At 44.8% G+C, this 27,587-nt stretch overlaps 1 protein-coding gene across 2 annotated transcripts in view; it reads right to left on the bottom strand.

Moving 5' to 3' along the window:
• Window positions 1-387: 387 nt before the first annotated feature.
• LOC142759281 (glypican-5-like) overlaps window positions 388-27,587 on the bottom strand; it is a 332,098-nt gene continuing 304,898 nt past the window's right edge. For both annotated transcript variants that reach the window (XM_075861290.1, XM_075861291.1), the window contains 2 exons: window positions 4,045-4,232; window positions 388-3,959 (listed from right to left, as the gene is read on the bottom strand). In XM_075861290.1, coding sequence (XP_075717405.1) covers window positions 3,936-3,959; window positions 4,045-4,232 — 212 coding nt within the window. In that variant the 3' untranslated portion in view covers window positions 388-3,935. The remainder of the gene's footprint in view (window positions 3,960-4,044; window positions 4,233-27,587) is intronic.

The raw sequence follows: 27,587 nt of genomic DNA, 5'->3' as shown, positions 1-27,587 counted from the left end.
TTAATGTTTTAGTCAGTAAAAAAATCCAGTTTTAATGAAACTTATTTTAATAACGTGATGGAACATAGAAAACTGGCAGGGAAAGATAAGTGACAAAGTAATCTGAATATTAAAAAGTGTGTGGGATTCGAGGTTCTGTTTACGCAGTTGTCAGTTTCAATTATCACGACTTCTACATATGTAGAAAGCCTAAAATCTTCTAGGACATTTTTTTTCAATTTGACTATTGATTTGTTTAATATGTAATAGTAAAGGGGGTTCAGAAATACAAAGAAATAACATCAAAATATCAAGTCCTGACCCTCTGTATATTACTTATTGTATACTGTTTGGTGTTATTTGTAAAAAAAAAAAAAAAGAGATGCACAGACAATCTTGTTGTTTTTTTTTTATTATTTAAACATTATAACATGATAAAACGAAAGAACTGATTTTTCTGTTGTTATGACCACAAGGGGGTGCTGTTCTATTGAAGTCTATGGATATATTAATGTCCTTTAGCCCAGCACATTGCAAGGCCACTGTCAATCATGTTAATAAATACAACCAACTTTTCTATTTAGATTGATGTGTCTATTTTATGACAGAATATTTAAATGAAAATAAAGCGTAACTTGTTTATGCGTACATAAATGAGTAGCTTTGGAAAAATAAACATTTTCATTTTTAGTACAGTTAAATCCAAACAGTGTTTGCGGAATGAGGAATTACACAGAGGGCACATTGAATGGATAAATAAAAAAAGCAGACCATTCTTATCGTTCTCCCTGACTCTTAGCTCAACACTCATTGTAGGGTCTCTCTCACACATCCTTTTCCGTTTATATGTTATGATCAATCAGATATTAGTGTTGAATGAAACATGTAGGGAGGGTTGCTGTCTCTTCTGAGTCAAGGAAGAAGAGAACTCACATGAGCCAGCAAGCACCTAAATTCAAAAGGGCTTTAAGAGCAGCTGCCTGACACACAGTGAACAATGTGAAACAGACATCAAAGAGGAATTTTTTCTCAATGAGGAAAATGTTCATGGCATTTTGAACATTAGGCTTCGTTCACATCTGCGTCGGGTCTCCGTTCATGGGTTCCGTCAGATCCATTTGCACAGGATCCGTCACCATTGAAATCTATAGTTTCCGTTTGTTTCAGTTTGGATTCCATTCATGGGTTCCCTGATGGAAAGCTCTGACGAAGGCCATGAATGGAGTCACGACGCAGATGTGAACGAAGCCTTAGTTTTTCCTTGTTGGTGGTCTGCAGTAGAATTAACCCTTAATGCAAACTTGTGTGGATGTGGCCTTCAGCTTTAACCATACATCAATAATATATTGGAAGTACAATACTGGTTATGTGGGCAGTAGATTTGGGAAAAGTGTTAGACATCAACATGAATATGATATGTAGAACAATTACAGTACACATACTGTATCTTTTCCTAAACCCTTATATTATTTGCTCTATAAAACCCAAGATACTTACAGTTCAGATCACTGATGAATGACATTGCTTTTCACAATATCCATAAAAAAAAAGGAGTGAAGTACGGTCATGAAGGCGCAACACATGCTTGCCCTTCTTACCATTAAATACTAACACCCAAGCTGTTTATGAGTGAGGATCACAGGCTGCTTATCTACATGTACGATAGTAGCATCATAAACCCCATTATTTTTACTTTACAATGAACCCTAAAACCCTCATCAACATATATTGTGAGAAAGGTTAAAAAATGTATGTCATGAATTGCAAATTAGTCCCATAAAACTTTAATGGAACAAAAAATATTCTACTTTTAATCAATGGGACTTCTATGCCATAGTCTGTTAGTGCCTGTCTAACTCTAGAAGACCCCAGGGGAAGGATGGCGTAATGAGAAGAGTTCTTCACACTGGTTTAATTCCGGCTTTTCTTCAAATTCACTGCCATATCGTGGAGAACTCCATAAAGTTAGAGGCATCAGGGCTTAGTCTGGCTTCAGTGACTTTAGTGTAGTGTTTGAATAGCTCCTGAGGGAGCATGGCCTAATGCAAAGTGAAAATAACTGCATCAATCGCCATGTGTCTTGTCATTGTAAGGCTGGATGTTCCATTGTTACTTACATGCAGTGTATTGGGACATAGTTATGGAGATTGACTTGACACTATATGTTGTGCAAAAACAATAAAACGTTTACTCAGGAGACGATGAAACACAGGCCAGGACCGGTAAATTGGAGCTTCAATGTTTGTCATAGAGCATGTAATAGAAGAGGAATATGCACAGATTTTAGGTGTTGATGGGACCATTGGTATAGCCATAGTGGGTCATGATTGGGGACCCATAGAACCCCTTGTAGGGTAAAAGAAAAGTAGCGTTATAAGTGGGTGTTTAACCCAGTGCAACCTGTGCTGTGAGTTTTCATGAGGGAGACCAGTACTTATTCCTAGTTCCAAATGCTCTATACAATTATTACTTCATATGGAGTTTCCGGTCACAGTAAATGTTCTCCAATCGCTAAGTAGCAAAAGTATTGTGTTTGCAGACATATTTTTTTTTTATCCGAGTGTAATTACTGGATTATTTTATTATTGGGGGGATAATGAGATTTTAGATTATACACAAAGGTATTTAGGCTGATGGCGCTGCATTTGGCAGAGCTTTCATTTCAATGAGAAATGGTGGGCGCAGAGATGACAGAAAATAGAGATTGCCTAGACTTGAGAACATGAAATGCAGAATTGCTGATATCGGTACATTTTACTATAAGTTGCATATTTGGTAAAGAAAATTAATATTCAGATGGAAAAGCCTAAACCACTGATACTGTTGTGGTAGTTAACAGTATTATATATGACTTTTTTGGGGATAATTTAGCACCATTGCTCATCCACTTAGGGAACAGATAACCTACAGATCATAAATCAATCACAGTAATCTCTGCAAACAATAGAAGAACAAAGTGTTATCTGAAATCTAAAGGTTTCATCACTGAGCCAGAAAAATTATTCCACCGTATTTTAACTAGTTTTTATGACACAGAGATATTGGCTGAAGGAATGTTACCCTAAGAACATCAATAATCTATCCAAAATACATTCGTGGCCCTTCCCATTATAACGAACTTGCCATTACACCATTTGGATGACATGGGCAACACCATTTTTTTTCATAAATGAACCCAAATATGACTTAAATGTTGTCTATTGCTAAATTCCCATTCTAGGTTGCAGCAGAGTAGACACAAGATCTTGGTTATCTTCCAAGTAGAACCACGCTACATCTGCCTAATCCACGTATTTATGGATCCACTTCAATTATGAGTCCACCTAATCCACTTTATTGTGGTATTACCTTACAATTTGGCCGCTGATTTTAAAGGGTGCACTTTCGCCCTGTGATGGTTGATATCATACTGCCTATATAGAATAGAAATCTAGACAAAACCATAACTTTTAGTGCCATAAAGAAATAAAAAGAAGGCAACTGATGAAAAACACAATTCATGACGTACACAGGCATTTGCTGGTTTTAAAAGTGAAGGAAAAGTGACAAATATCAAGGAGGAGAATTCTAGAGGTATCTGTAATATGTGAAGCTTAATGGCTTCTAAAGTGCATAGAAACGTTATACACACACAGCATAGAAATCTATCATTCCGGTTCTACCCTGTCCGTTTTTTTTAACAAGGCAGGTTTCTCTACATTATTAGATTAGGTATTGGACTGTGAGCGTTCATCCACTGTGACTTTGTCCAAGTTTCACATCCACATCGTAAATCACATTTGTGAAACCAATCCGCTTAATAACTGAGAGTTTGTTTTCATGTTGCTTGAGGTGTGAGAGTTGTTTATTATCTGTCACCTCGATCCTTACAGTTCCAAAGACATACGTCTAACTTGCCAGTCTGTCATCCCATTTCAACAGTGGGGTGACTCATCCAAGGTCATTCAGCTCTTGCTTCATGCCCTCTCTTCCTGTTCGTCCTAAAAAAAGCTACTCTTTTACTCAACTTGAATAAGGCTTCGAAGGATTTTAGAAAAAATATTCTTAAAATGTGGCACAGCAAACCTGTGATATAAACTGAGACGTAATGAATAAGGCAGCCACAATTAAAGCCAAGGAGCCATGTGATCTGCTGGTGGCATCTGAAGAATTCCTTTGTTTAGGTGGTATCCCGGTGGCACTTGGGTTTAGGTGGACAGGATCTTTCATTGTTAGATTGACCTTGCCGGACTTATCTGTGCTTTTCTTGACGTCTAAAGCAAAATAATGAAAGGAAATAATTATAATATCAAAAGTGCCAAATTATTTCATTGCATTGTTGCATGCATATAACATGAGAATACATTTGGTCCTATACAAGACAATAGTTATGAAGACTTTATTTGTAAGATTAGATAAAATAAAATAACAAATAATTGAATGGTTTCAGCACCAGCTTGATGTGGAATATAAAGAGATAGGGAATGGCCTGAAAATCCAGTTGTCATCAAAGAAAAAAATAAAATAAAGGACGCTACGTCATATTTGTAGTTATTTGTCATAGTCAGGTACTATTGCTTAAAGTGAATGTCCACATTTAGAAAAACGCATCTCCTTTTTTCAGAAAGAGCGCCACCCATGGGCTGTGTCTTATTTGGCAGCCTCATACAAGTGAATGGGGATGAGCTGTAATACCAGATAAGGCCCATAGACAAGAATGGTGATATTTCTGAAAAACAAGTTAGACCCCTTTGTTCAAATGGTTTAAAAAAAAGAGTAAAACAGGACCAGAAGGCGCTGCTATGGTAATTAGTGTCACAAAGCTAGGCAAACATGAAGTAAACGTATTTAATTATTAATAGAGAGAACAGGCTACGCGTTTCAACGCCGGACCGGCATCTTCATCAGCCCACATTGGCCTGATGAAGACGCCGGTCCGGCGTTGAAACGCGTAGCCTGTTCTCTCTATAAATAATTAAATACGTTTACTTCATGTTTGCCTAGCCTTGTGACACTAATTACCATAGCAGCGCCTTCTGGTCCTTTTTTACTCTTTTTTGAAACTATCATTTTGACAACAAACTTCGATTTGTTGTGTTACGGACCCGGCAGCAGCTTTCTTATCTTTGTGACACCTGCCAGTGTCTACAACCTAAGGTGAGCACTTTTTGATATATTAGTTGCTCCCATTTTATCTCGCTTTTATTTGCACCATGTGGCGCCGTGTCTTTTTTACTCTCTTTTAGTCTCTTTTGTTCAAATGTCAGATAACCCTTTAAAATTCAAATTGTCTCATTAGGTACATGGAAACTATAAGACCAAAACTCTACAAATATATGTAATGATGTGGAAGCATGTCTCCATTTGTGTATAGAAAGTGACCACGCATGAACACCCAGTTTCCCGCTGCAAACAGAGACCTGAGATCCATCCCTTTTCCTTTTTGGGATCAGGGGTCCCAGTTGTTGCACAACCACCAGTTTTGTATCATTAGTGATATAGCATAAAATGTAACCAGCGTAAAACCGCTTTGGAATATCCGTGTAGCTCAGTTATGTAGGTATTAGTCATTCATATGTTAAGTGGCCTATTTGGATGTTAGTGTGTTATTCAGTATTATTTAGGTGAACTTTGCTGGGTATTTTCCAAGTAATTAATATAAAAATAATGCTGAACTAAGATCCGTCAATAGCAGCTAACTTGCAGGTATCAACATTATATATATTTTTTTATACTGCATAGGGAAAAATGGTTTGAAACATGACAGATCTGGTGCATAACAGAGACAAACTGAAACCATGGGAACGGGATCCGTCACCATTGAAATCAATGGTGATGGAAACGTAAACCTTTGGTTTCCGTCTGTGTCAGTTTGTGTCTATTCAGGGTCCTGTTCTGACGGAAAGCTCCGACAGAACGCCAGAACGGGACCCCAACGCAGATGTGAACGAGGCCTTACTAGTGTTTTCAGTGGCGTTAGTTGCATTTGAGGAGTAAATTCTTTAATAAGGTATCTGTCCCATACTATATTAACCAGAGGGCAGTGATGTGGCTACCAGGGATTAAAGGTCATAAATTAATAAATTGCATTTGAGTTGTGTTACTGACCAAGGGGCTGTGGTCCTCCCAACCATGGGCTCTAGGGCACTGCCCTAATGCCTGAATGTAAAGGTTCTTCAAAAAACGGGACTACGTGAGGCGCTGCTACTCAATGATGATTCAGTTGTAATGGATAATAATATTTATTGATAAAGGCTACGCGTTTCAATGCCGCACCGGTATCTTCCTCAGGCCGGTGCGGCATTGAAACGCGTAGCCTTTATTAATAAATATTATTATCCATTACAACTGAATCATCATTGAGTAGCAGCGCCTCACGTAGTCCCGTTTTTTGAAGAACCTTTACAGTACCACATTGCGGTGGCCTTTCAGGCCCAACCGGCTGGGATCTCGGCAGCAGCACTCACCTGTTCACCTATTTCACGCTTACGATCTATCTAACTGTGGTAAGCATCCATCTGTCAGAAACAGTTTGTCATTTTTTGGGCTTACACTATGTGGCGCCGTGTTTTTTCCTTTAATTTCTTCTAATGCCTGAATGGTAAGTCTGGCCCCTGATACTAACCCTATAATGTATTCAGGAGGTTACATGAGATTTTGCCTCGCTCTTTCGTTGAAAAATAGATTTTGACATTTTCCACTAGGATAGTGTAGGATCTTGTCCTACCATTTAGTACTTGATAATCTGACAGTGGTTAAGAGGAGCCTTTATAATAAGTGTGATTGGACAATTATCTTAAAATAACTTGCCTTAGCACAATTCCCTTTGAATGTTAATGTAAAGACAACTCTGTGAATGATAATGAAGCATTTCTTCCTGCCTCTTAGACTGTGTATATTGTGAGAAAGTTGAATGGTCTGTTAATACATCTCACTTAAAAGGTAAAAACATAATGAAATGGCATATTAGTCAAATAAGTATGTATTTATTGTAGTAATGGCCTAAAAGCTAATTCCTGGTGGAATTAGAATGCACATTGCATCTTGCAGATAATATTTGCATTCTGAAATCCGGGAAGAGAAATGGAAACCTTTCAGACTGCCATTAAGGATAATTAGGAATAAATTCCAGAGAAGCGTCAATGCGGTGACAGACACAGGCATGTGCCGCTCCATCACTGTCACTCTCCACCACAGTTACCTTTATAGCCTCATCTGTTGTGCTCTTTACAGTCATCTTCGGTTCACCCCCTCCCCCTAACAATTATCAGAATCTCTGATATGGCCCATACTATTAAAAGATCTGTATCTAAATCCTCACTCTACTTCCCATGTTTCACTTATATTGCACTGTGGAGCAACAAGGGCGTCCATGTTCCATGCCCATCATCTTTCTGTCTAAAATCAAGAAAATCATCCATAAATATAAATTACTGACCAGAAGCGTAGCTATAGGGGGAGCAGAGTTAGCAGTCGTACTCAGGCCTTGGTGCCTTAAGGCCCTTTTACACTGGCCGATAATTGGCCGGTGCAGCGAGCACCAATCAATGAGACATTGTTGATCGGCGCTCGTTTGCTCCTGTCACACGGAGCTATGGATGGGGACGAGCGCGTCTCCTTGTTTACACAGAGAGATGTGCTACCGAAAATAAATAATATTTAACTTTTTTAAAACAATATGACCAGCAGATGATTGAGTGTTTGCTCGTTCATCTGCTGATCATTCCCCTGTTTACACAGGACAATTATTGGCAACGAGCGTTATATGAACGCTCGTCTGCCCGATAATCGTCCTGTGTAAAACCCCCTTAAAGGGGTTCCAAATGGTCCCTCTACCACATAAAAAGACACCAGTATTATAAATGACTCAAGGTAGTTGATGATCCTGTTACAGATTTTCCAGGAGCTTTAGGTTACGCCACTGCTACTGAGTGTCCATTTCAGTCACGTTGTCCTATTTCTCGTTTTCAGAAATGTCACAGTTGTTTCTGGTAAAGCTGTATATGAAAGTCACCCAGCTATCCTAGACTCCCGAATGGCAAATCTGCCCAGTTATAAACAGAATCGCCCCAAACTAGTATTGCTATCCAACTAGAGCTTGAGGAAAACTTGCTGAGTAGTCAGTGGCAGTCTTTACAACCACGCAAACCACGCATTTGCATGGGGCCCAAGAGGTCAGTGGGTCCCTGTTGTGCCTCCTGACAGCGCCTCAGCTTTCCACGTATCCCCAGGAAGCAGATACAGATTGAAGTGGCATCGTTAGCTTCAGGCATAAGCCCCCGATCTTTGGCCCGATGCCCCTCCTCATGACGCAGACACAATTGAATACTATGGCAGAGCAGGGAGCTGTCAACTCTCTGCTCCACCATTCACTAGGCTACAGGCCACTTATGTATTGTAGTATATCATGTTTTTTACCGGGGAAGGGGACGATGGGCTGTCGGAGGTAGCCAATCCTCTCTTTTAACAGCTTATATGCCGCGATCGCTTTTGAATGCAGCATCTAAGTGGTTAAACATCTGGGATCGGAGTTGCCTCTGATCCCAGCAATTAGAGCAGGGTGTCAGCTGTAATATATAGCTGACACTCGCAGTATATGGAGAAGGCTTAGCCCATGAGCAAGCTCCACACAACCACCCTCCCCCTATGTCGTACAAACACAGTTTGTGGTCTTAAAGGGATTGAAGTCTACTGTGAAATATAAAATGCACTACATACAACTGCGTTTTTGTTTGTGCCATTTTTGTTGTTTACTTGGGGTAAGTTCACATGTAGCGTAAATACTACAGGTTTTCTAAAACGTATTTCACTGCGGAAAATCCGCAGCATAATACAGTAGCAGCAAAGTGGATGAGATTTGAATCTCATCCACACGCTGCGTAAATACTGAGCGGAAAAAACACTCAGAAATTGACCTGCGGTGCGTTTTTTTGATCCGCAGCATGTCAACTGTATTTGCGTAATCGCTGTTTTTTTGTTGCAGGTTTTCCCCATTGAATTCAATGGGGAGGTAAAACCTGCAACAAAGAGCAGTTGTGGCGTTTTTTTGCGGCGGAAACCCTGCAAAACCGCTGCAAAAAAACGCAACTAAAAAGAAAAATATCTTATACTTGCCCAGAATTTTCTGCTTCTTCGTCCAGGCCGGCCTCTTGGGATGAGGTTTCATCCCAAGTGACTGCTGCAGCCAATCACAGGCTGCAGCGGTTACATGGGTTAAAATGTCATTCCAGGAGGCCGGGCTTCAGGACGTCAGATGGTAAGTATGTGGTTTTTTGTTTATTTTATACGTGCAGCTTTCCACATCGGACTTTCTGCCTGAATCCCTCCTCCAGTAGGAATTCCCTGCGGCGCCCAGGGCGGATGTGTGCTTTTACGCAGAAAATCCATCCTGGGTGAACATAGCCTTATAGTCAGTGTTTTGTTTTTTTAAAAACGCAGCATGCTCTAGGTTTGGCATTTTTTTCTGGAGTTTTTCTAATAGTCTTTTCTATATGTCTTCAAAAACGCCATAAGAAAATCATATACAATTAATAAACGCCATTAAATACGCCACTAAAAACGCCATTGTAAAATAGCTGTTACATTTCACAAAATGCATTTTTTTTTATAAAGTTTAAAACACCCAAAAATAATCTGTGTGGATGGAGGATTTAAAGGTCAAAACTCGCTAAACCCGCCCACTGACAACAGAGAACAGGTGTCTGTATACTCATGTAGCATAAGTACCGAACTGCCCCCTATCCCAACAAAAAAAAGAGTAACAGCAGACACGTTTTGTGCTTTTTTTAACCCCTTCCCCCTGCTTGCATTCTGGGCCCTAATGTCCAAGCCATTTTTTACATTTTTACATTGTCACATTCAAAGAGCTGTAACTTTTTTATTTTTGCGGCGGCATAGCTGTATAAGGTCTTGTTTTTTGCGGGACGACTTGCAGTTTTTATTGGTACCATTTGAGAGTAGATGCGACTTTTTGATCACTTTTTATCACATTTTTTTAAAGTCAGGATTAACAGAAAACAGCAATTTTTCCATTGTTTTTTATTTTATTTTTTACGGCGTTCACAGTGCGGGTTAAATAATGTAACAGCTTTATAGTCGGGGTCGTTACGGACACGGCGATACCAAATATGTGTAACCTTTTTGCTTTATTGTAGTTTTTTTAATAGTAAAGCATTTTGTAAGGGGAAAAAGTGGGTTTTTCATTTTTTTTGTTTCACTTTTTTTTTTTTATTAACTTTATTAAACTTTTTTACTCTTTTACTAGTCCCACTAGGGGACTTCCCTATGCTCCGATCGCTATTATAATACACTGCAATACTTTTGTATTGCAGTGTATTACTGCCTGTCCGTTTAAAACGGACAGGCATCTGCTAGGTCATGCCTGCGGCATGATCTAGCAGGCATTCGCTCCAGGCAGACCTGGGGGTCTTTATTAGACCCCCGGCTGCCATAGAAGACACAGACACTCGGCGATTTTATCGCCGGGTGTCAGTGAGATGAGAGGGAGCTCCCTCCCTCTCTCCAAAACCATTCAGATGCGGTGCTCGCTATTGTGCACCGCATCTGAAGGGTTAAACGGGTGAGATCGATACTAATATCGATCTCACCCGGCAGAGCAGGGACGCTCCCAGCCCTCAGCTGCCTCTAGCAGCCGAGAGCAGGGAGATTTCACGGCTCCCTGCTCTGTTTACTTTATTCTACAGCAGCGACGTAGAATAGCGGCGCTCTAGAATAAAGCCCACTAATGACCGCCGTAGAAAGACGTATCGGCGGTCATTAATGGGTTAAATAAACAATTGTAGAAAAGGTTAGCCAAAGTTCACTTCAAGTTTTTTCCCTATTTTACACCTGTACACTAAAAAACACTGAAGTTTATGAATATACCCATACATTTGATATCTGTTGGATGGATCAGATTTATTTTCTTTTAAATGGGAAGTGAAAGTTTTTGCTATTTTTTCTACAGACAGATCCGAATATATATATAGTGAAAATGTGTAACTGAGTTTAATTGATTTTCTCTCAACCCAACAACCCTTTTCTCAATGTAAGTTACCCCGACGATTGGCTGGCCTAGACCACCAGAGGGAGAGTCGCTCTAAGTGGCTCACCATTTTAGCTAATAGAGTGGTGGTCCAGTTTCTCATTTCCCTTGGCGTGTCTGAGCTTAACAAAGCCCATTCATATGAACTGCACAGCCACAGCTAGTCCCCATTTTATATGGTTTTTTTTGGGATAATAGTTCAAACTAATAGGGGCTGTGGCTGATACTTAAAAGGTTATTCCCATCTTAGATATTTATGGCGTATAAACGGGATATGCCATGAATGTCTGACAGATGCGGGTCCCATCTCGAGAACATGGGTCCCCCCGAACCATGTCCCACCTGGTGGCCGCCGCCTCCATGCGGAGAATGAATGGTGAGGTAACTAAACATGTGTGCAGTGCTCTTCTTTCACTTCTATGTGAATTACAGAAACAGCCGAGCAGGCGTCCCATAAGTGTCTAAAATGAAAAACCCCTTTTTGCCACAATTTGACACTAAATTTGGGAGCCAGTGGTTTTCCGGCCTGTGGAAACCCTACCTAGGTGCGACTGCTACCTCTGTCCCTCCTTTAGCTTCTCCGCTTGAAACGTGGCCCCCCAACTATCATGTGCTCTTTATAATTCTAGGGTCTTCTTATGTGGCAGAGGGGCTTTTGGGCCTTTTTAAGCACCAGGGCCAGGATGTGAGTGCTACTTCATGTACTGTAACTGGCACTTCTTCCTACTTGCCCCATTGCTGCATAAGGAGGCATATTTGCCTTTTCGATAGGTTTGTCATTTTGGAGTTAGGGGAAATCGGGTGACAATACAAGAGGGCTATGGCTTTACTTTATTACTAGACGCATTTTCCATTTACCAGTTTGGTAAAGTGTGGTGGAAACCCCTATGGGTGCTATAATAGTGGACATGGTTGTTGAATCCACCTTTTTCCTAAACAGGTGTCACTAAGAAACTGAAGTACAGAAGAGGTTAATTCACATTATATTGACTTCTTTTTTTATAGTGACACTTTACAATAACTGGTTTGCCGTCTGGAAATCCTACTATGTATCCGTTATATTCACAGTCCAGCGATTATTAATATACACAATATGACAGAAGGAAGAGAAAATACCAGAACTACATTATTCAGTTCCTAAGAACTTAAATGATGGCGGCAGATGGACTGGGTATGGAGTGCAAGAGGAAAGGAGGGGGGACGACAGTATTTTAGTCTTTTAAAGTGAGAGTCCACCCACGCATCCTAAAGCAAGAGGCTTAGTAGAAAAAACAGAACATATTGTATGCTGTGCTGCCCACATGCCACACACGGAGTCTGCTACAATGTAGCTCACATCTGCCCTGGGGTGACATAATCTGTTCCAAGAATACTTTCTGCTACTCTTCTGCCAGCCAAATCTCCTGCCTCAGAGCCAACAAGCATCACTGCGCGTGAAAGTCCCCGGACTACTGAAGCAAACAGTGTAACTGGACAGTGAATAGAAGGGATTACATTAGCTCTGATAAAGACGAAGCTATCTGGGAAAAGTAGAACACCTATACAAATAAGAAAAAGATTTGTAGAAGTCTTAGAAGTTCACTAATATTTTATCAAGGTGATAACTGATGACAGATCGGAAAACCATGAGAAATGTCAGAGGAGATTATTGCCATCCCTCTGAAGCATCACACAGTATTCCTTCTTTGATTTCTTCTTATTCTTGCATACCATGAGAAATACTGTTTGTGGAACCTGAACATACAAAATCACATTATTCTGAAGAATTCCGAAATCTTGTTTTTGATCTTTTTAAATCTGCAGATTTTTGTCATACGTATGGCAACACATACACCTCTATCCTCTCAGATATACTACTGTATATGGACAAAAGTATGTGGTCACCTGACTATCACATATATATCAGCTTGTTGGACATCTTATTCCAAAACCACGGACGTAATTAGGGGTCCCCCTTTTGTATGTATAACACCCTTCACTCTTCTGGGTAGGCTTTCTACAAGATTTTGAAGTGTGTCTGTAGGAATATGTGCCTATTCATCCAAAAAAGCAATTGAGGTGTCCAGCTTTGATGTTAGACAAGGGTTCTGGCCCACAATCGGCGTTCCAATTAATCCCAAAAATGTTATATAGAGTTCAGGTCAGGGCTCTGTGTAGCCCACTCAAGATCCTCCATACTAAACTCGTCACACCATAGACCTTGCTTTGTGCAGAAGGGACAGTCATGCTGGAACAGAAAAGGGTCTTCCCCAAACTGTTGCCACAAAGTTGGAAGCTACAATTGTCTAAAATGTCTTTGTATTAACATTACCCTTCACTGGAAATAAGGGGCCTAGCTTAAACCCTGAATAAAAGTCCCAGACAGTTATCCCCCCTCCACTAAGTATTACAGTAGGCACTATGTGTTCCGGTAGGTAACGTTCTCCCGGCATCTGCCAAACCCATATTCATCCATCAGACTGCCAGATAGTGAAACGTGATTAATTACTCCATAGAACATGTTTCCACTGTTCCAGGGTCCAGTGGCGGCAGCTTTACACCACTCCAGAAGAGGCTGGACGCAGCCCGCAGGGATTAAGGGAAGCCGACATGACCGTCCTGGTAGGGAAAGGGTTAATTAGGTGAGGGAGAGTTGGTAGGAGCTGGAGGAGGGACGGGGAGGAGTTAAGGGGGACGGGGGGGCCGTTCTGCGCTTCCCGCTGTTTCTCGGCATTGAGCCGGAAGCAGCGGGAGGAGTAACACAAGAACAGTAAGCTCCCCGTTGCCCGTGCTTTTAGGGATGGCAGAAGCCTTAATGTTAGAGCGGCTGCGTGCCGCTGCTGTGCACCACGGTCCCGGATGGCTAGAGGAGACCGTGGCTGCCATAACGAGGATCCCGGACGCCGTTTCGCCGCGTCGGGCACGGCGTTCGGGGTCTGTTGCAAAGGACAGGCTCCCCTTCCCCGGCCCCCTCACGAGCATGGCTATGGCAGCGGGGGGGAGTCGGCAACAACCGCTCCTGCGCTGGGCGGGCAGAGAGCGTTGCCAGGGGTGACGGCGACGCAGGCCGGGTCGACCCGTCCCTCTCGGCGGTCCCGACCTCCAGAGCGCCTCAGCCCGGAGGCAGTCCCGCGGACACGGCGTCGCAGAGGGAGCCCGATCCCGGACGCTGCAGGCCAGGCAGCTGGGAGGACCGCCCCTTCCCAGGCCCTGCGTCCTGGCAGGAATCCCAGGCCGCGACGGGGTCCGGCGGTAAGCAGGGAGTCGCAGGCTGGGCTCCCTGTCACCCCTCCCCCATCAGATGGAAGATGTGGAGTACAAGGTACGGCCGCCCCGCATGGTGATGTTCCGGCCAGGGGGCAGGCTTCGTCAGGATCGTCTAGACGGACGCCTAGATCTGCAGCGACGTCGAGGCAACAGGTCCGGTCGGAAGTCTGGGTCCCGGCGGTCGGGCGGCAGGTTGCCGGCCCATCGGTCAGCGCGTCCTCATCCCCGTTCCGAAGATGTCGTTGGGATGGACAGTCGTCGGCGAGAGAAGAATTGGAGGAAGGTGAACTGGACGTGTATCGTCGAGGTCAGGATGGTCCGGCTGACGGGAACACAGCGCCTGTGCAGCCCGGTGAGTGTATAACTCCATCATTGTCTTATCCAGCGATTTTTATGTCGGGTGTCGGCGGGGGGGCTGCTAGCATTGCATCGGGGGCCGGTAGTGGCGCGGGCGGACGCGACGGAGCGGGTTTGGCAGACTTAGTGGGTTGCTTACGGGAGCTGGTGGGGCGCCTGGACAGGGCCGCGGCGCCGGTAGTAACGGAAGTGTCCCCTGCGGTAGTTTGGGAAGGCCCCAGGGACGTGGGATCGTTACAGGCGCGTCCGGTGGCGGCGGTTAGAGAGGCGGTCGCGGTGTCGGTACAGACCGAGGCGCAGACGGACGGCGATCGAGTGCGTATTGATGATCGTGCTCGGGGGGAGGTGTACGTTTGTTTTGAAGGTCCGTTGGGGGCGCATTTAAAGCAGGAGGTGCGCGAGCGGATCTGGAAGGACGAGTATGTTGAAATTTTTTCTCTCTTGCCGCTCGCTAAATTTAATTTGGATAAGAGCAAGCGGGATGAGAGTAAAAAGGACGAGGAGGAACGGCGGCGGTATAGGCTTATCCCGCAGACGTTCGTTAATTGGTCGCAGGCGTTCGCCATATTGGCTAGTGTGATAGGGGAAAAGGCGCCGGAAAATTGTTCGGCGTTGTTTTGTTATTTTGATGCCATTGGGGAGGCTCATAGGGCGTATGGGGGTCAAGCGTGGCTGCGATACGATGAGCAATTCCGTCAGCGGAAGGCGGTTCGGCCGGCGATTCGGTGGGACCAGAAGGATATTGCTCTCTGGTTACGGGTTACGGCTCCGGTTAGGCAGTCCTTTCCCGGGAGCGCCGGCCAGGGAGGCCAGTCTAGTCAGGTTGGACAAAGCGGCGGGGGAAAGGCGGGGTTTTGCTGGCAATTTAATGAAGGTCAGTGCAAGTTCGGGGCCACGTGCAAGTTCAAGCACGTGTGTTCCGAGTGTAATGGTGCATCACACGGGGCGGCAAAATGTCTGCGAAAAAAGAGGTCAGGTAACCAGCACGCGGCTGGTCAAGGGGGTGTCGCCGGTGAGGGTGGAAAAGATGGCCCCTTATCTAAATGAGTATCCGGATAGGGCGGCGGCTAAGTTGCTTTATGAAGGGTTTCGTGTTGGTTTTGTTATTCCTCCGCCTCCTTATGAGGTTCCGGTTACGCGGAGGAATTTAAAATCGGCTTACTTGCATGCAAAAGTCGTGTCGGAAAAGTTGTTAAAAGAAGTTTCGTTGGGCCGCATGTCGGGGCCGTTTGTTGAGTCGCCGGTAAAAGATTTAGTTGTGTCCCCGTTGGGTATTGTCCCTAAACGCGAGCCCGGAAAATTTCGTTTGATTCAACATTTATCGTATCCCAAGGGTTCGTCGGTAAATGACGGGATTGATCACGAGTTGTGCTCCGTAGTTTATACCTCATTCGATAAGGCGGTGGGGTTAGTGCGGGCTGCGGGTCCTGGGGCGCTGCTGGCAAAAACTGACATCGAGGCGGTGTTCAGGTTGTTGCCGGTCCATCCAGAAAGCCAACGGCTGTTGGGTTGTTTTTGGAATGGGGCTTTTTACGTGGATCGGTGCCTTCCGATGGGGTGTTCCCTTTCTTGTGCATACTTCGAGGCGTTTAGTAGCTTCGTGGAATGGGTAACGAGGGGAGTATCCGGGGTCGACTCGTTGATCCATTACTTAGATGATTTTTTGTGCGTTGGCCCGGGGGGTTCGCCGGTTTGCGGTAATTTGCTTCATGCTCTACAGAAGGTGGCGAGGGATTTTGGGATTCCTTTGGCGCCGGAAAAAACGGAGGGCCCGTTAGCGACGATTTGTTTTTTGGGAATCGAAATAGACTCGGTGGCAATGGAGTGTCGTCTCCCGGCGGATAAGTTGGGTGCTTTGAGGCTGGAGGTTCGACGGGCTTGTAGAATGAAGAAAATGACGCTGAGGGAGCTTCAGTCGCTGCTGGGGAAGTTGAATTTCGCCTGCCGGATTATGCCGATGGGGAGGGTGTTTGGTAGGAGGTTGGCGGCGGCAACGGCGGGAGTGCGTGCGCCGCATCATTTTGTGCGGCTCAAGGAGGAGCACCGAGCTGATCTTCAGGTTTGGGATGACTTCTTGGGCCAGTACAATGGTCGCTCGCTATGGATGGCCCCAGCGCAGGATACGAGTGATTTGAATATTTTCACGGATGCGGCTGGGGCGGGTGGTTTTGGAGCTTACGGGGGAGGTCCGTGGTGCGCAGGTCAATGGCCAGCTAGCTGGGTGTCCAGTGGACTCACGCGGAATCTGGCCCTGCTCGAGCTGTTTCCCATCGTGGTGGCGGCTACCATTTGGGGGGACAGGCTCAGGGATAAGAAGGTCCGTTTTTACTGCGACAACATGGGGGTGGTGCTTGCCATTAATAACATCACGGCGTCCTCTCCTCCGGTAGTTCAATTGTTGCGACATTTAGTGTTGGTGTGTTTGTCGTTGAACGCGTGGGTGGTGGCGGTGCATGTCCCGGGTGTACGGAATTGTATCGCTGATGCTCTTTCTCGCTCGCAGTGGGACCGGTTTCGGCAATTGGCACCGGGAGCGGAACGTCTCGGTTTGGCTTGTCTGGAGCATCTTTGGGATCTGGTATCGGTCCCATAGAACAGCTGTTACAAAGGTCTTTGGCGCGCACGACATGGAGTGCTTATGCTGCTTGTTGGAGGCAGTGGGAGGAGTGGGTAAGAGAGTTGGGTGACGTCAATACGGATAGAGACAGGTTGGTGGCACTTTTGTATTGGTTAGGGGACGCCTGGGAGGCAGGGTTTTCAGTAGCAAAGGTGAACCGGTTCATATCTGCGGTGGCGTTTGGGTTTAAGTTGCGGGGCTTTCAGGATGTATCGAAGGAATTTCTGGTATCGCAGGCTTTGAAGGGGTTGCGCCGAGGTAGGGTGGAGGCGGATAGTAGAAGGCCGGTGTCGTTTGCTTTGCTTAGCTCGTTGGGCGGTTCATTAGCATCGGTCTGTCGTTCTTCAGACGAAATGGATTTGTTTCGGTTGGCTTTTTCGTTAGCGTTCTTTGGAGCATTTAGAATAGGTGAGTTGGTGTCGCCAAGTACCAAACAGGCAGGGGGGCTGAGATCTGGGGAGGTGAGCCTATTCGCAGACCGGCTGGAGGTATGGTTGCGTCGATCTAAAACTGACCAAGTAGGGAAGGGTAAACTGATAGTTTTGTTCGCCCTCCCGGGGTCGGTCATGTGCCCAGTAGAGTGCATGCGGGGTTTTACGAAAAACAGGGGGTCTCCAGATTTGCCTTTGTTACGTCATGTGGACGGGTCGTTTTTGTCCAGGTTTCAGTTTGGAGCTGTATTTAAAAAATGTTTGACGGCGGTTGGTGTTGCGGCAGGCTCATATTCATCTCATTCCTTCAGGATTGGTGCAGCAACGGAAGCGGGGCGCTGGGGGTTGGATGATGAGGGGGTGAGGCGGATTGGTCGTTGGGAGTCTAAAAGGTTTAAGTCCTATGTCCGCCCCCATATGTTATAATGTTGTTGTTTACGCTTTACAAATGTTATATGGTGGTGCCTAACTGTGTTTTCCGTTTCAGATTCGCCTCCGTGTTTGGTGTGGTTGATGGGTCATTCGTACGTGCACTGGGGGGCTTTGAGGGCGGACGTCCGCCCGGATGGTCGCCAGTTGTGCATTCCGCGACAGGACGCGGTTGTGCATTGGCTGGGTTTTAGAGGTATGTCATGGAGCAGGGTGTTGGCGGAATTCCAGACATATGCGCGGCTTGATAGGGTTCCGGAGGTCTTAGTGTTGCACGTGGGTGGGAATGACTTAGGAGTCCGCCCCTTTCGTGAGTTGGTGCGGGATATCAAACATGATATGTTGTGTTTGTGGGTATCTTATCCCAAGTTGGTGATAGTGTGGTCGGACATAGTCCCAAGAAAGCATTGGCAGTTAGCTAGATCTGTGGAGAGAGTCAATAAGGCTCGCATTAAAGTTAACCGGGCGGTGTCCCGTTTTGTGGCAAAAAACGGGGGCATTTGCGTGAGGCATAGGGATTTGGAGTCAGGAGTGGGGAATTTCTGGAGGAGTGACGGGGTTCATCTGACCGAGGTTGGCATTGATCTTTGGAGCTTGGCGATAGCAGAAGGCATAGAAAGGGCGGTGGTGGTGTGGAGGAACTCACAGGCTTAAGGTGGTCAAGGCCTGTTTCGCTGTGCGGGGGGAGTCCTTGAGGCCAGTCAGTACAAAATGGTGGGGGGGTCGCATCGGGGGTATGCGTCCCCCAAAAAAGGTACATGGTTGAAGACTTCATCGGGTGTTATCCCTTTGAAGTGGTCTTCTGGTAGAAGGTATATCACTTGAAGGCTTCATCGGGTGTTATCCCTTTGAAGTGGACTTCTAGTGGTCGGTATATCACTTGAGGGCTTCATCGGGTGTTATCCCCTTGAAGTGGACTTCTAGTGGTTGGAGCCATCTGCAGAGGTGAACGGTGCTTCCGAGCTGGTTTACGGCTGGAGGTAATTGGTGGTTTGCAGATGGCTAATTCGGTGTGTTCTTAAAAAGGAACATCTGAAGGGGCTTCAAGGACTTCCTCTGCTCGAGTTAATGTTAACGTTAAATTGTTATTTACGATTCTGACCCATGTTGGGTCATGTGAATTATTAGGAGGAATTCTATGGCGGATTCCTAACTAGTTATCCGAATGTTTCGGATTTAAATTGTTTTTATAAAACTGTGAAATTAATAAACGGCTGCTGTGGCCATTTCACATCCAACCTCGGTGTCACGTGTCTTTACTAAAGTGGGGGTGGGGGGATAGGATGATCTAAGGTTAACGCACGACTCTACCTAGGCAGGTCAAGAAGAGGCTGGACGCAGCCCGCAGGGATTAAGGGAAGCCGACATGACCGTCCTGGTAGGGAAAGGGTTAATTAGGTGAGGGAGAGTTGGTAGGAGCTGGAGGAGGGACGGGGAGGAGTTAAGGGGGACGGGGGGGCCGTTCTGCGCTTCCCGCTGTTTCTCGGCATTGAGCCGGAAGCAGCGGGAGGAGTAACACAAGAACAGTAAGCTCCCACCCTCCCGCCCTTGGTTTTTGTTACTCCTTAGGTCTTATGTACGTCCGTCTATGAGCGTTGTGTTTTATTTGTGTGCTTATCTAACATGTTTTTCTTTTTTCCGGAGTAGGTTCTGTTGTCATGGCAGCTGGCGGGGGGAGTACTTGAGGCCAGTCAGTACAAAATGGTGGGGGGGTCGCATCGGGGGTATGCGTCCCCCAAAAAAGGTACATGGTTGAAGACTTCATCGGGTGTTAGCCCTTTGAAGTGGTCTTCTGGTAGAAGGTATATCACTTGAAGGCTTCATCGGGTGTTATCCCTTTGAAGTGGACTTCTAGTGGTCGGTATATCACTTGAGGGCTTCATCGGGTGTTATCCCCTTGAAGTGGACTTCTAGTGGTTGGAGCCATCTGCAGAGGTGAACGGTGCTTCCGAGCTGGTTTACGGCTGGAGGTAATTGGTGGTTTGCAGATGGCTAATTCGGTGTGTTCTTAAAAAGGAACATCTGAAGGGGCTTCAAGGACTTCCTCTGCTCGGGTTAATGTTAACGTTAAATTGTTATTTACGATTCTGACCCATGTTGGGTCATGTGAATTATTAGGAGGAATTCTATGGCGGATTCCTAACTAGTTATCCGAATGTTTCGGATTTAAATTGTTTTTATAAAACTGTGAAATTAATAAACGGCTGCTGTGGCCATTTCACATCCAACCTCGGTGTCACGTGTCTTTACTAAAGTGGGGGTGGGGGGATAGGATGATCTAAGGTTAACGCACGACTCTACCTAGGCAGGTCAAGCCGGGGCTTGCCATTGCGCATGTTGCTCTCAGGCTCGTGTGCAGCTGCTCGACCATGGAAACTCATTTCATGAAACCCCCTGACGCACAGTTCTTGTGCTGATGTCACTTCCAAAGGCAGTTTGGGACTTTGTAGGGATGCAACAGCAAATTGGCGATAGTTACGTGTCATGCTCTTCAGCACCTGGCGTCCCTGCCTTGTAAGGTTGTGTCGTCTACCGCTTCGTAGCTGAGTTGTTGTTACTCCTAGACACTTCCACTTCACAAAAATATCACTTACAGTTGACCAGAGCAAATCTTGCAGATCAGAAACTTCACAAACTGACTTGTGGAAGAGGTGGTATCCTATGACAGCGCATGTGTAAAGTCACTGAGCTCTTCAGTACAACCCATACTAATAGCAATGTTTGTCTATGGCGAATGTATGACTGTGTGCTTGATTTTATGCACCTGTTTGCATAGGGTGTGGCTGATACACTTGAACTCAATAATTAGGAGGGGTGTCCACATACTTTTGGCTATATTGTATCAGATAGCTGTCACAGACTCATTTTATATATGAGTCATAAGATATCTCTCCAATTTTTAATCATTCTTGAAGGACAAAGCAGCAGATTGGTCCACCTCTGACCTTCTGATCAGTTCATAAACCATAGCTAGCCTTTCCTTCACCCATGGCAAAGAATCAATGTGTTTCCCAGGCACTGTAATTTGGCCAAGGCAGTGGTCTGGCACACAGCCCCCAAAAGACATACTCTGATAGCATACCTAGCTTCGCCCCTGTTCTTGGTAATGTATATGAGATGCTTAATCACAATACCCATCTTCTATATTGAATAAAATGCCAGACTATTTAATTCACAGCCATTTTTCCTGGTACACAAAATCAAGCCTACAATGATTAAATCTCCATAGACAAACATAAAATTGTTTTGTCAAATATCTGTAAGGACACAGTAGATCACACAATCTCACAGAACAGAACCATCAAGTACCAAAGTACAGATGTAGCCAACTTTATCTTGACTCTGATAACTTGCTGCAGCGTAATATCACACAACAAAAGCCATTGAAAAAGTTAAAGTTTATTGCCACTGTGTGTTTAATGCATTAAAAGTCAAGATAAAGAGTGTTACATCTGTACGTAGCGCATACATTTGTCTGACTGCAATTGAAGTACTCACCACTGAGTTTTAAAGAGTCTCTGGCAACATCAGTGTAAGAATTCTCTACTTCGCCAATCAGTGGCCCACAAGCCTGAGATCACTATGCACAATGCCAGGCATCAGCTACAGCTTTGTAAAGCATTCTGTCATTAGACATTGGGCAGGGCAAAGACATTCTCTACAGTAATGAATCGAGTTTCACGATTTTGCGCCTTGACTGATTAATCTGGGTTTGGTGGATGCCATATGCCAGGGAACTCTTCATGCACATGTGTAGCGCCAATACTAGTTTTAATGTAGTATGATCAACCCCGTAAAATATGAGTTACATAATACATAGTAGCATGACTACATGAGCCTCATAGGGCATAAGAAATAAAGCGGAGGTCTAAAGTCACTATAATTACAGGGTCTAGAGCCTTTTTTTTTTTAGAAGGAAAAACGACATTATTTACTTTCTGGGGAGTTTGGGGATAGGCCTTTTCACTGTCCACAGCGGAATTCAACAGCAATTCCGCCATCCCTGAACGTGGCCTTCGTTTTTCTGGTCCAAAGACTACACTTTTCAGGACGCAAACTACCAGTATGTCAGTAAGGAATACTAGAAGATTTCCGCTCTGAAGTCTGCAGAATTGTGAATATAGTTCTGGGCTATCATACAAACAATAACTATTTATCAGTACAAGATAAGTAATTAAATATATTTATAGTTTCTCAACTTTTAGGCTATGTTCACACGCGGTATTTTGCCGAGTTTTTTGACGCGGAGACCGCGTCGCAAAACTCGGCAAAAACGGCCCGAGAACGCCTCCCATTGATTTCAATGGGAGGCGTCGGCGTCTTTTTCCCGCGAGCAGTAAAACTGCCTCGCGGGAAAAAGAAGCGACATGCCCTATCTTCGGGCGCTTCCGCCTCTGACCTCCCATTGACTTCAATGGGAGGCAGGAGAAAGGGTATTTCTCGCTGTTTTATGCCCGCGGCGCTCAATGGCCGCGGGCGAAAAACGGCGCGATAATCGCCGCGAAAATCGGCGTGCAGGGAGAGGAATATCTGCCTCAAAGTTCCAAACGGAATTTTGAGGCAGATATTCCTCCCCCAAAATACTCCGTGTGAACATAGCCTTAGGCTGCGATGACATAGAGTTTTTTGCAGGCAGAAAATCTGCCTCAAAATTCTGTTTGGAATTTTGAGGCAGAGTTTGTTCTGCCTGCACGCCGATTGGCTGCAGGAAAAAAACACTGCAAAATACGCTTTCTCTGCCTCCCATTGATGTCAATGGGAGGTCAGAGGAGTAAAAGCCCAAAGATAGGGCCTATCCCTTCTTTTTCCCGCAAGACGGTTCTTCCGGATTTTTTTTCCGGCCGTTTTTTGCCACGTTTTCCGAGACGGTTTCTGCGTAAAAAAACTCATCAAAAAACTCTGTGTGAACTCCCCCTTAAAGTATCTATTCTGTTTGTACACTGCAAAAGTGAATTTACCCTTATAAAATATGAGTTATATAATATCCATTCAAAGCAGCATGACTAGAACAGACTTTAGGACCAGAGAAGAGGTTCTATCTTTTTTTTTTTTTTTTCTAATGAAGGTGAAGAAACTATTTCTGGAAAAAGCTGGAACCATGGTTTATTGGTGTTCGAGGAAAGCTCAGAGTCACTTCAAATTAGGGAAACCACAGAAGGAGTTAAATAAAAGGGAGTTTTCTGGAATCTCACTGCTTGATGGTGCGGAGGCCAACATCTCTTTATTACGCAGGGTGTCTGTCACTGCCAACCTGTAATTGCCTTTAGTTTAGCAAATATTCAGCACACATCGCCAGCTCTCCAGACCACTGTCTACATTCAGTCAAGCAGAACAGCAGCTCTATCACAGATGACAGTTATTGACAGGGGCTTTGATTGGACTCCGCACTCTGCATATTTAGAAAGAAAATACTGATCAAACACCCATCTCATAATAAAACCTCACAGATCTCACTCTGACATCATGAACATTTCTTCATTTGGCAAGAAAAAGGATTCTACACATGTTTTCCACCGAAAACATGTTCCAAAAGGGCTGCAACCAAGCCGACACTGAGCTGGTCAGACCGGGACAGGTCGTTTTTTGTCTAAATAAATTGAATTACTTATTGATGCCTATGAACGTTGGTGTAGGTGAAGACTTTCAGAATACAGATAGAAAGCAAAACAAGCAAATGAATCATTGACCAAATCAAGCCCAGACTTCTGCTATAGGCATAACAATGAACAGAATTAAGCTATTTTATTTAGCATGCGTTGCTGAAAGACATAACTTACAATTAGGCTGGGTTCACATGACCTATTTTCAGGCGTAAACGAGGCGTTTTACGCCTCAAATTATGCCTGAAAACACGGCTCAAATAGACGGCGCTGTCAAAAGACGGCGCGTAAAATAACAGCCTCGTCAAAGAAGTACAGGACACTTCTTTGGACGTAATTGGAGCCGTTTTTCATTGAATCCAATGAAGAACAGCTCCAAATTACGTCCGTAATTGACGCCTCGCAAAACGCGAGTACGAGCAATTACGTCTGAAATGCAGGAGCTGTTTTCTCCTGAAAACAGCACTGTAATTTCAGGCGTAATTGACGTTATCGTGTGAACATACCCTAACTATTATTCCTGTGCTTTTAATTGACTGGTAATTTCCCATGTGCTGTGACATCACTGTCTTTATTATTTCTGTCTAAGTCTGTGTTCACATCAGCGCTGCTTTTCCGCTCATGCGTTCCGTTGCAGCTTTCCATCGGAGGAACCCATAAACGGAAAGCCAAACGGAAACTAAAGCTTCGGAAGCATTACCAATTAAATCAATGGTAATGCAAACGGAAACTATGGTTTCTGTTCGCCTTTCCGTTCATGGGTTCCTCCGATGGAAAACTGCAACGGAACGCATGAACGGAAAAGCAACGCTGATGTGAACAGGCTCTAAACATATCACTGTGTTTGTTATAACTGTTCTATCCAGTGGCGTAAGTAGAGGTTTAGCACAGGGGGGTAAAATATATCTGAGTGGGCCCCAACCCAGTGGGCCCCCCTAACACATGTATCACGCAGGATCAAGCTGTTACCGATCACATCTAAGGGTATGTTCACATGCAGTGTTTTCAGACGTAATTCGGGCATTTTACGCCTCGAATTACGCCTGAAAAAACGCACCTAATGCGCCTTCAAACATCTGCCCATTGCTTTCAATGGGTTTTACGGTGTAATGTTCCCACGAGCCTTAATTTTACGCGTCGCTGTCAAAATACGGCACGTAAAAAGATGACCGTGAAAAAGGAGTGCATGTCACTTCTTGGGATGTTTTTGGAGGCGTTTTTCATTGACTCCATTGAAAAACAGCTCCAAAAACAGCGGTAAAATACGCAGCGAAAAATGCGAGTTGTTACAAAAACGTCTGAAAATCAGTAGCTGTTTTCACCTGAAAACAGCTCCGTATTTTCAGACATTTTTGGTCACTGCGTGTGAACATACCCTAAGGCTTCGTTCACATCTGCGTCGGGGTTCCGATCATGGGTCCCGTCAGACATTTCCGTCAGGGGAACCCATCAACGGAAACCCTAGCTTTCCGTTTGCGTTACCATTGATTTCAATGGTAACGCTTCTGTTGCTAATAGTTTCAGATTGTCTCCATTCCGTAAAGTTTCCATTTTTTTTCCGGCGGAATCAATAGCGTAGTCGATTGAAATCAATGGTATTGCAAACGGAAAGCTATGGTTTCCATTCATGAGGTTCCCCTGACGGAAAGGTCTGATGGAACCCATGAACGGAACCCCGACGCAGATGTGATCGAAGCCTAAATTCATAACTTAGATGTGATCGATAACAGGTGGATCCTAGGTGTCACAGAGACAAGCAGGACCCACTGTCACTGAACCAGTCAGTCCCACCGGCTTTGACGTATTCAGGTCCGAGCGCTAGATATAGCTGCTCTGTATACAGAATACAAATCAGCTGTATCCCAAGAAGTTAGATATAAGTTATATATAAAGGTGTACATAGACTTTTTTTTTTTGCAAATCTCTTTTTATTGAAGGAAATATACAATACAACCAGGGGCGTAACTAGGAAAGACTGGGCCCCATAGCAAACTTCTGACTGGGGCCCCCCTCTGCTGGGTATTACACAACCCCCCCCCTTGTAGATAGTGCTTATCTATAGATTCCACCACACAGCGCCCCTTTATATATAGAACCATACACAGCCCCCTGTAGATAACGTCTTACAGCCCCAATCCCCCCTGTAGATAACGCCATACAGCCCCCTGTAGATAACGCCATACAGCCCCCTTGTAGATAACGGCATACAGACCCTGCGTAGATAACGCCATACAGAACCCCCTGTAGATAATACCATACAGACCCCTCTGTAGATAACACCATACAGAGTCCCCCTGTAGATAACACCATACAGACCCCCTCTAGATAACGCCATACAGACCCCCTCGTCAATAACGCCATACAGACCCCCCTGTAGATAACGCAATACAAACCCCCCTGTAGATAACGCCATATAGACCCCCCCTGTAGATAACACCATACAGAACCCCCCCTGTAGATAACGCCACACAGATCCCCCTGTAGATAACACCATACAGAACCCCCCCATAGATAACACCATACAGAACCCCCCCTGTAGATAACGCCATACAGAGCCCCCTGTAGATAACGCCATATAACCCCCCCCCCAAAAAAAACGGCCTATAGTTTGTCCTACAAAAGAGATGTATCCCCTATCCACAGGATAGGGGATACATGTGTGATCGCTGGCAGCGATAAGGAGAACAAGGGACCAAAAGTCCCCCAAGTTCTCCATGAGTAACCTCGGACTTCCGGAGTCTGTGCAGTTCAATAAAAATGAAAGGTGCGCTGGTCACGCATGCGCACAAGCGCGACCAGTGCACAATTAATTTCTATGGAGCTGCAGACAGACACCGGAAGTCCAAGGTTTGTCATGGAGAACTTCGGGGACTTTCGGTCCCCCGTTCTCCTTATCGCTGTGCGTCCCAGCGATCACACATGTATCACCTATCCTGTGGATAGGGGATGCATGTCTTTTGTAGGATCAACCCCTTCAGTGGCGTCGCGCTGTAGCAGCCATAGCGGCTGCTAGCAGAGCCTCCGTGCATGGGGGTGCCCGTGCCGGCGGGTGGCACGGGCCCCCTCATGCTGCGGGCCCCGTAGCAGCCGCTACGGCTGCTATAGCAGTAGTTACGCCACTGAATACAACAAACATATTACAGCATATGTGGTTTTGTATGCACATCAAAATTGAAAGATTGGGCCATTAGGTCTCATTCAAATCAGGAAAAAACAGGTACAATTGATTTGAAGCGTATTTAGACTAGAAAATAACATAAACTATATACAAACAGAGGTTTCCACGTTGTCTACAAAGCAAGAGACAGGGGGAGAAATATTTACCCTAAGATCAAGAATGTCAAGTAAGTTGGCATGTTATTTCTACCCGGGACTTCTAAAATCCAACCAAGGTTTCCACACTTCTATAAAGCTATTGTGACGTCTCAGTTCCCAACTCAACAGTTCCTCCATTCTGCATATTGAGTCTACTTTCATTAACCACTCTTATGTGGAGGGGGGTTCTTTTGATCTCCAATGCAGGGGTACAAGCAGTTTAGCTGCTGTGAGTAAATGAGTGGAGAGATCATGGCAGCTATCTCCGGAGGGAACCCAGAGAAGTATCAGAGGGGCGTCTAGTGAAATATTTGTTTTGTTGATCTGTTGGATGGTGTTTGAAACTTCCTGCCAGATAGATTGGATATGAGTACAGTCTCACCAGATATGGGTGTACATAGACTTTAATATTTTCTCTGACATCTGACAGAGGAGTTTGCATTAAAAAGTGTTGCAGACCTCTCTGAAATTCAATGAAAGAGTATATAACACCCATCATCCCTGTATATACCAACCATCATCCCTGTTACTGTATATACCGGCCATCATCCTTGTATATAACCTCCATCATCCCTGTATATAACCCATCC

Source organism: Rhinoderma darwinii, chromosome 4, assembly GCF_050947455.1.
Source record: "Rhinoderma darwinii isolate aRhiDar2 chromosome 4, aRhiDar2.hap1, whole genome shotgun sequence".
NCBI classification, from domain to species: Eukaryota; Metazoa; Chordata; class Amphibia; order Anura; family Rhinodermatidae; genus Rhinoderma; species Rhinoderma darwinii.
The sequence above is the reverse complement of the archived record's forward strand: the minus strand, read 5'-3'. Positions and strand labels throughout refer to the sequence as shown.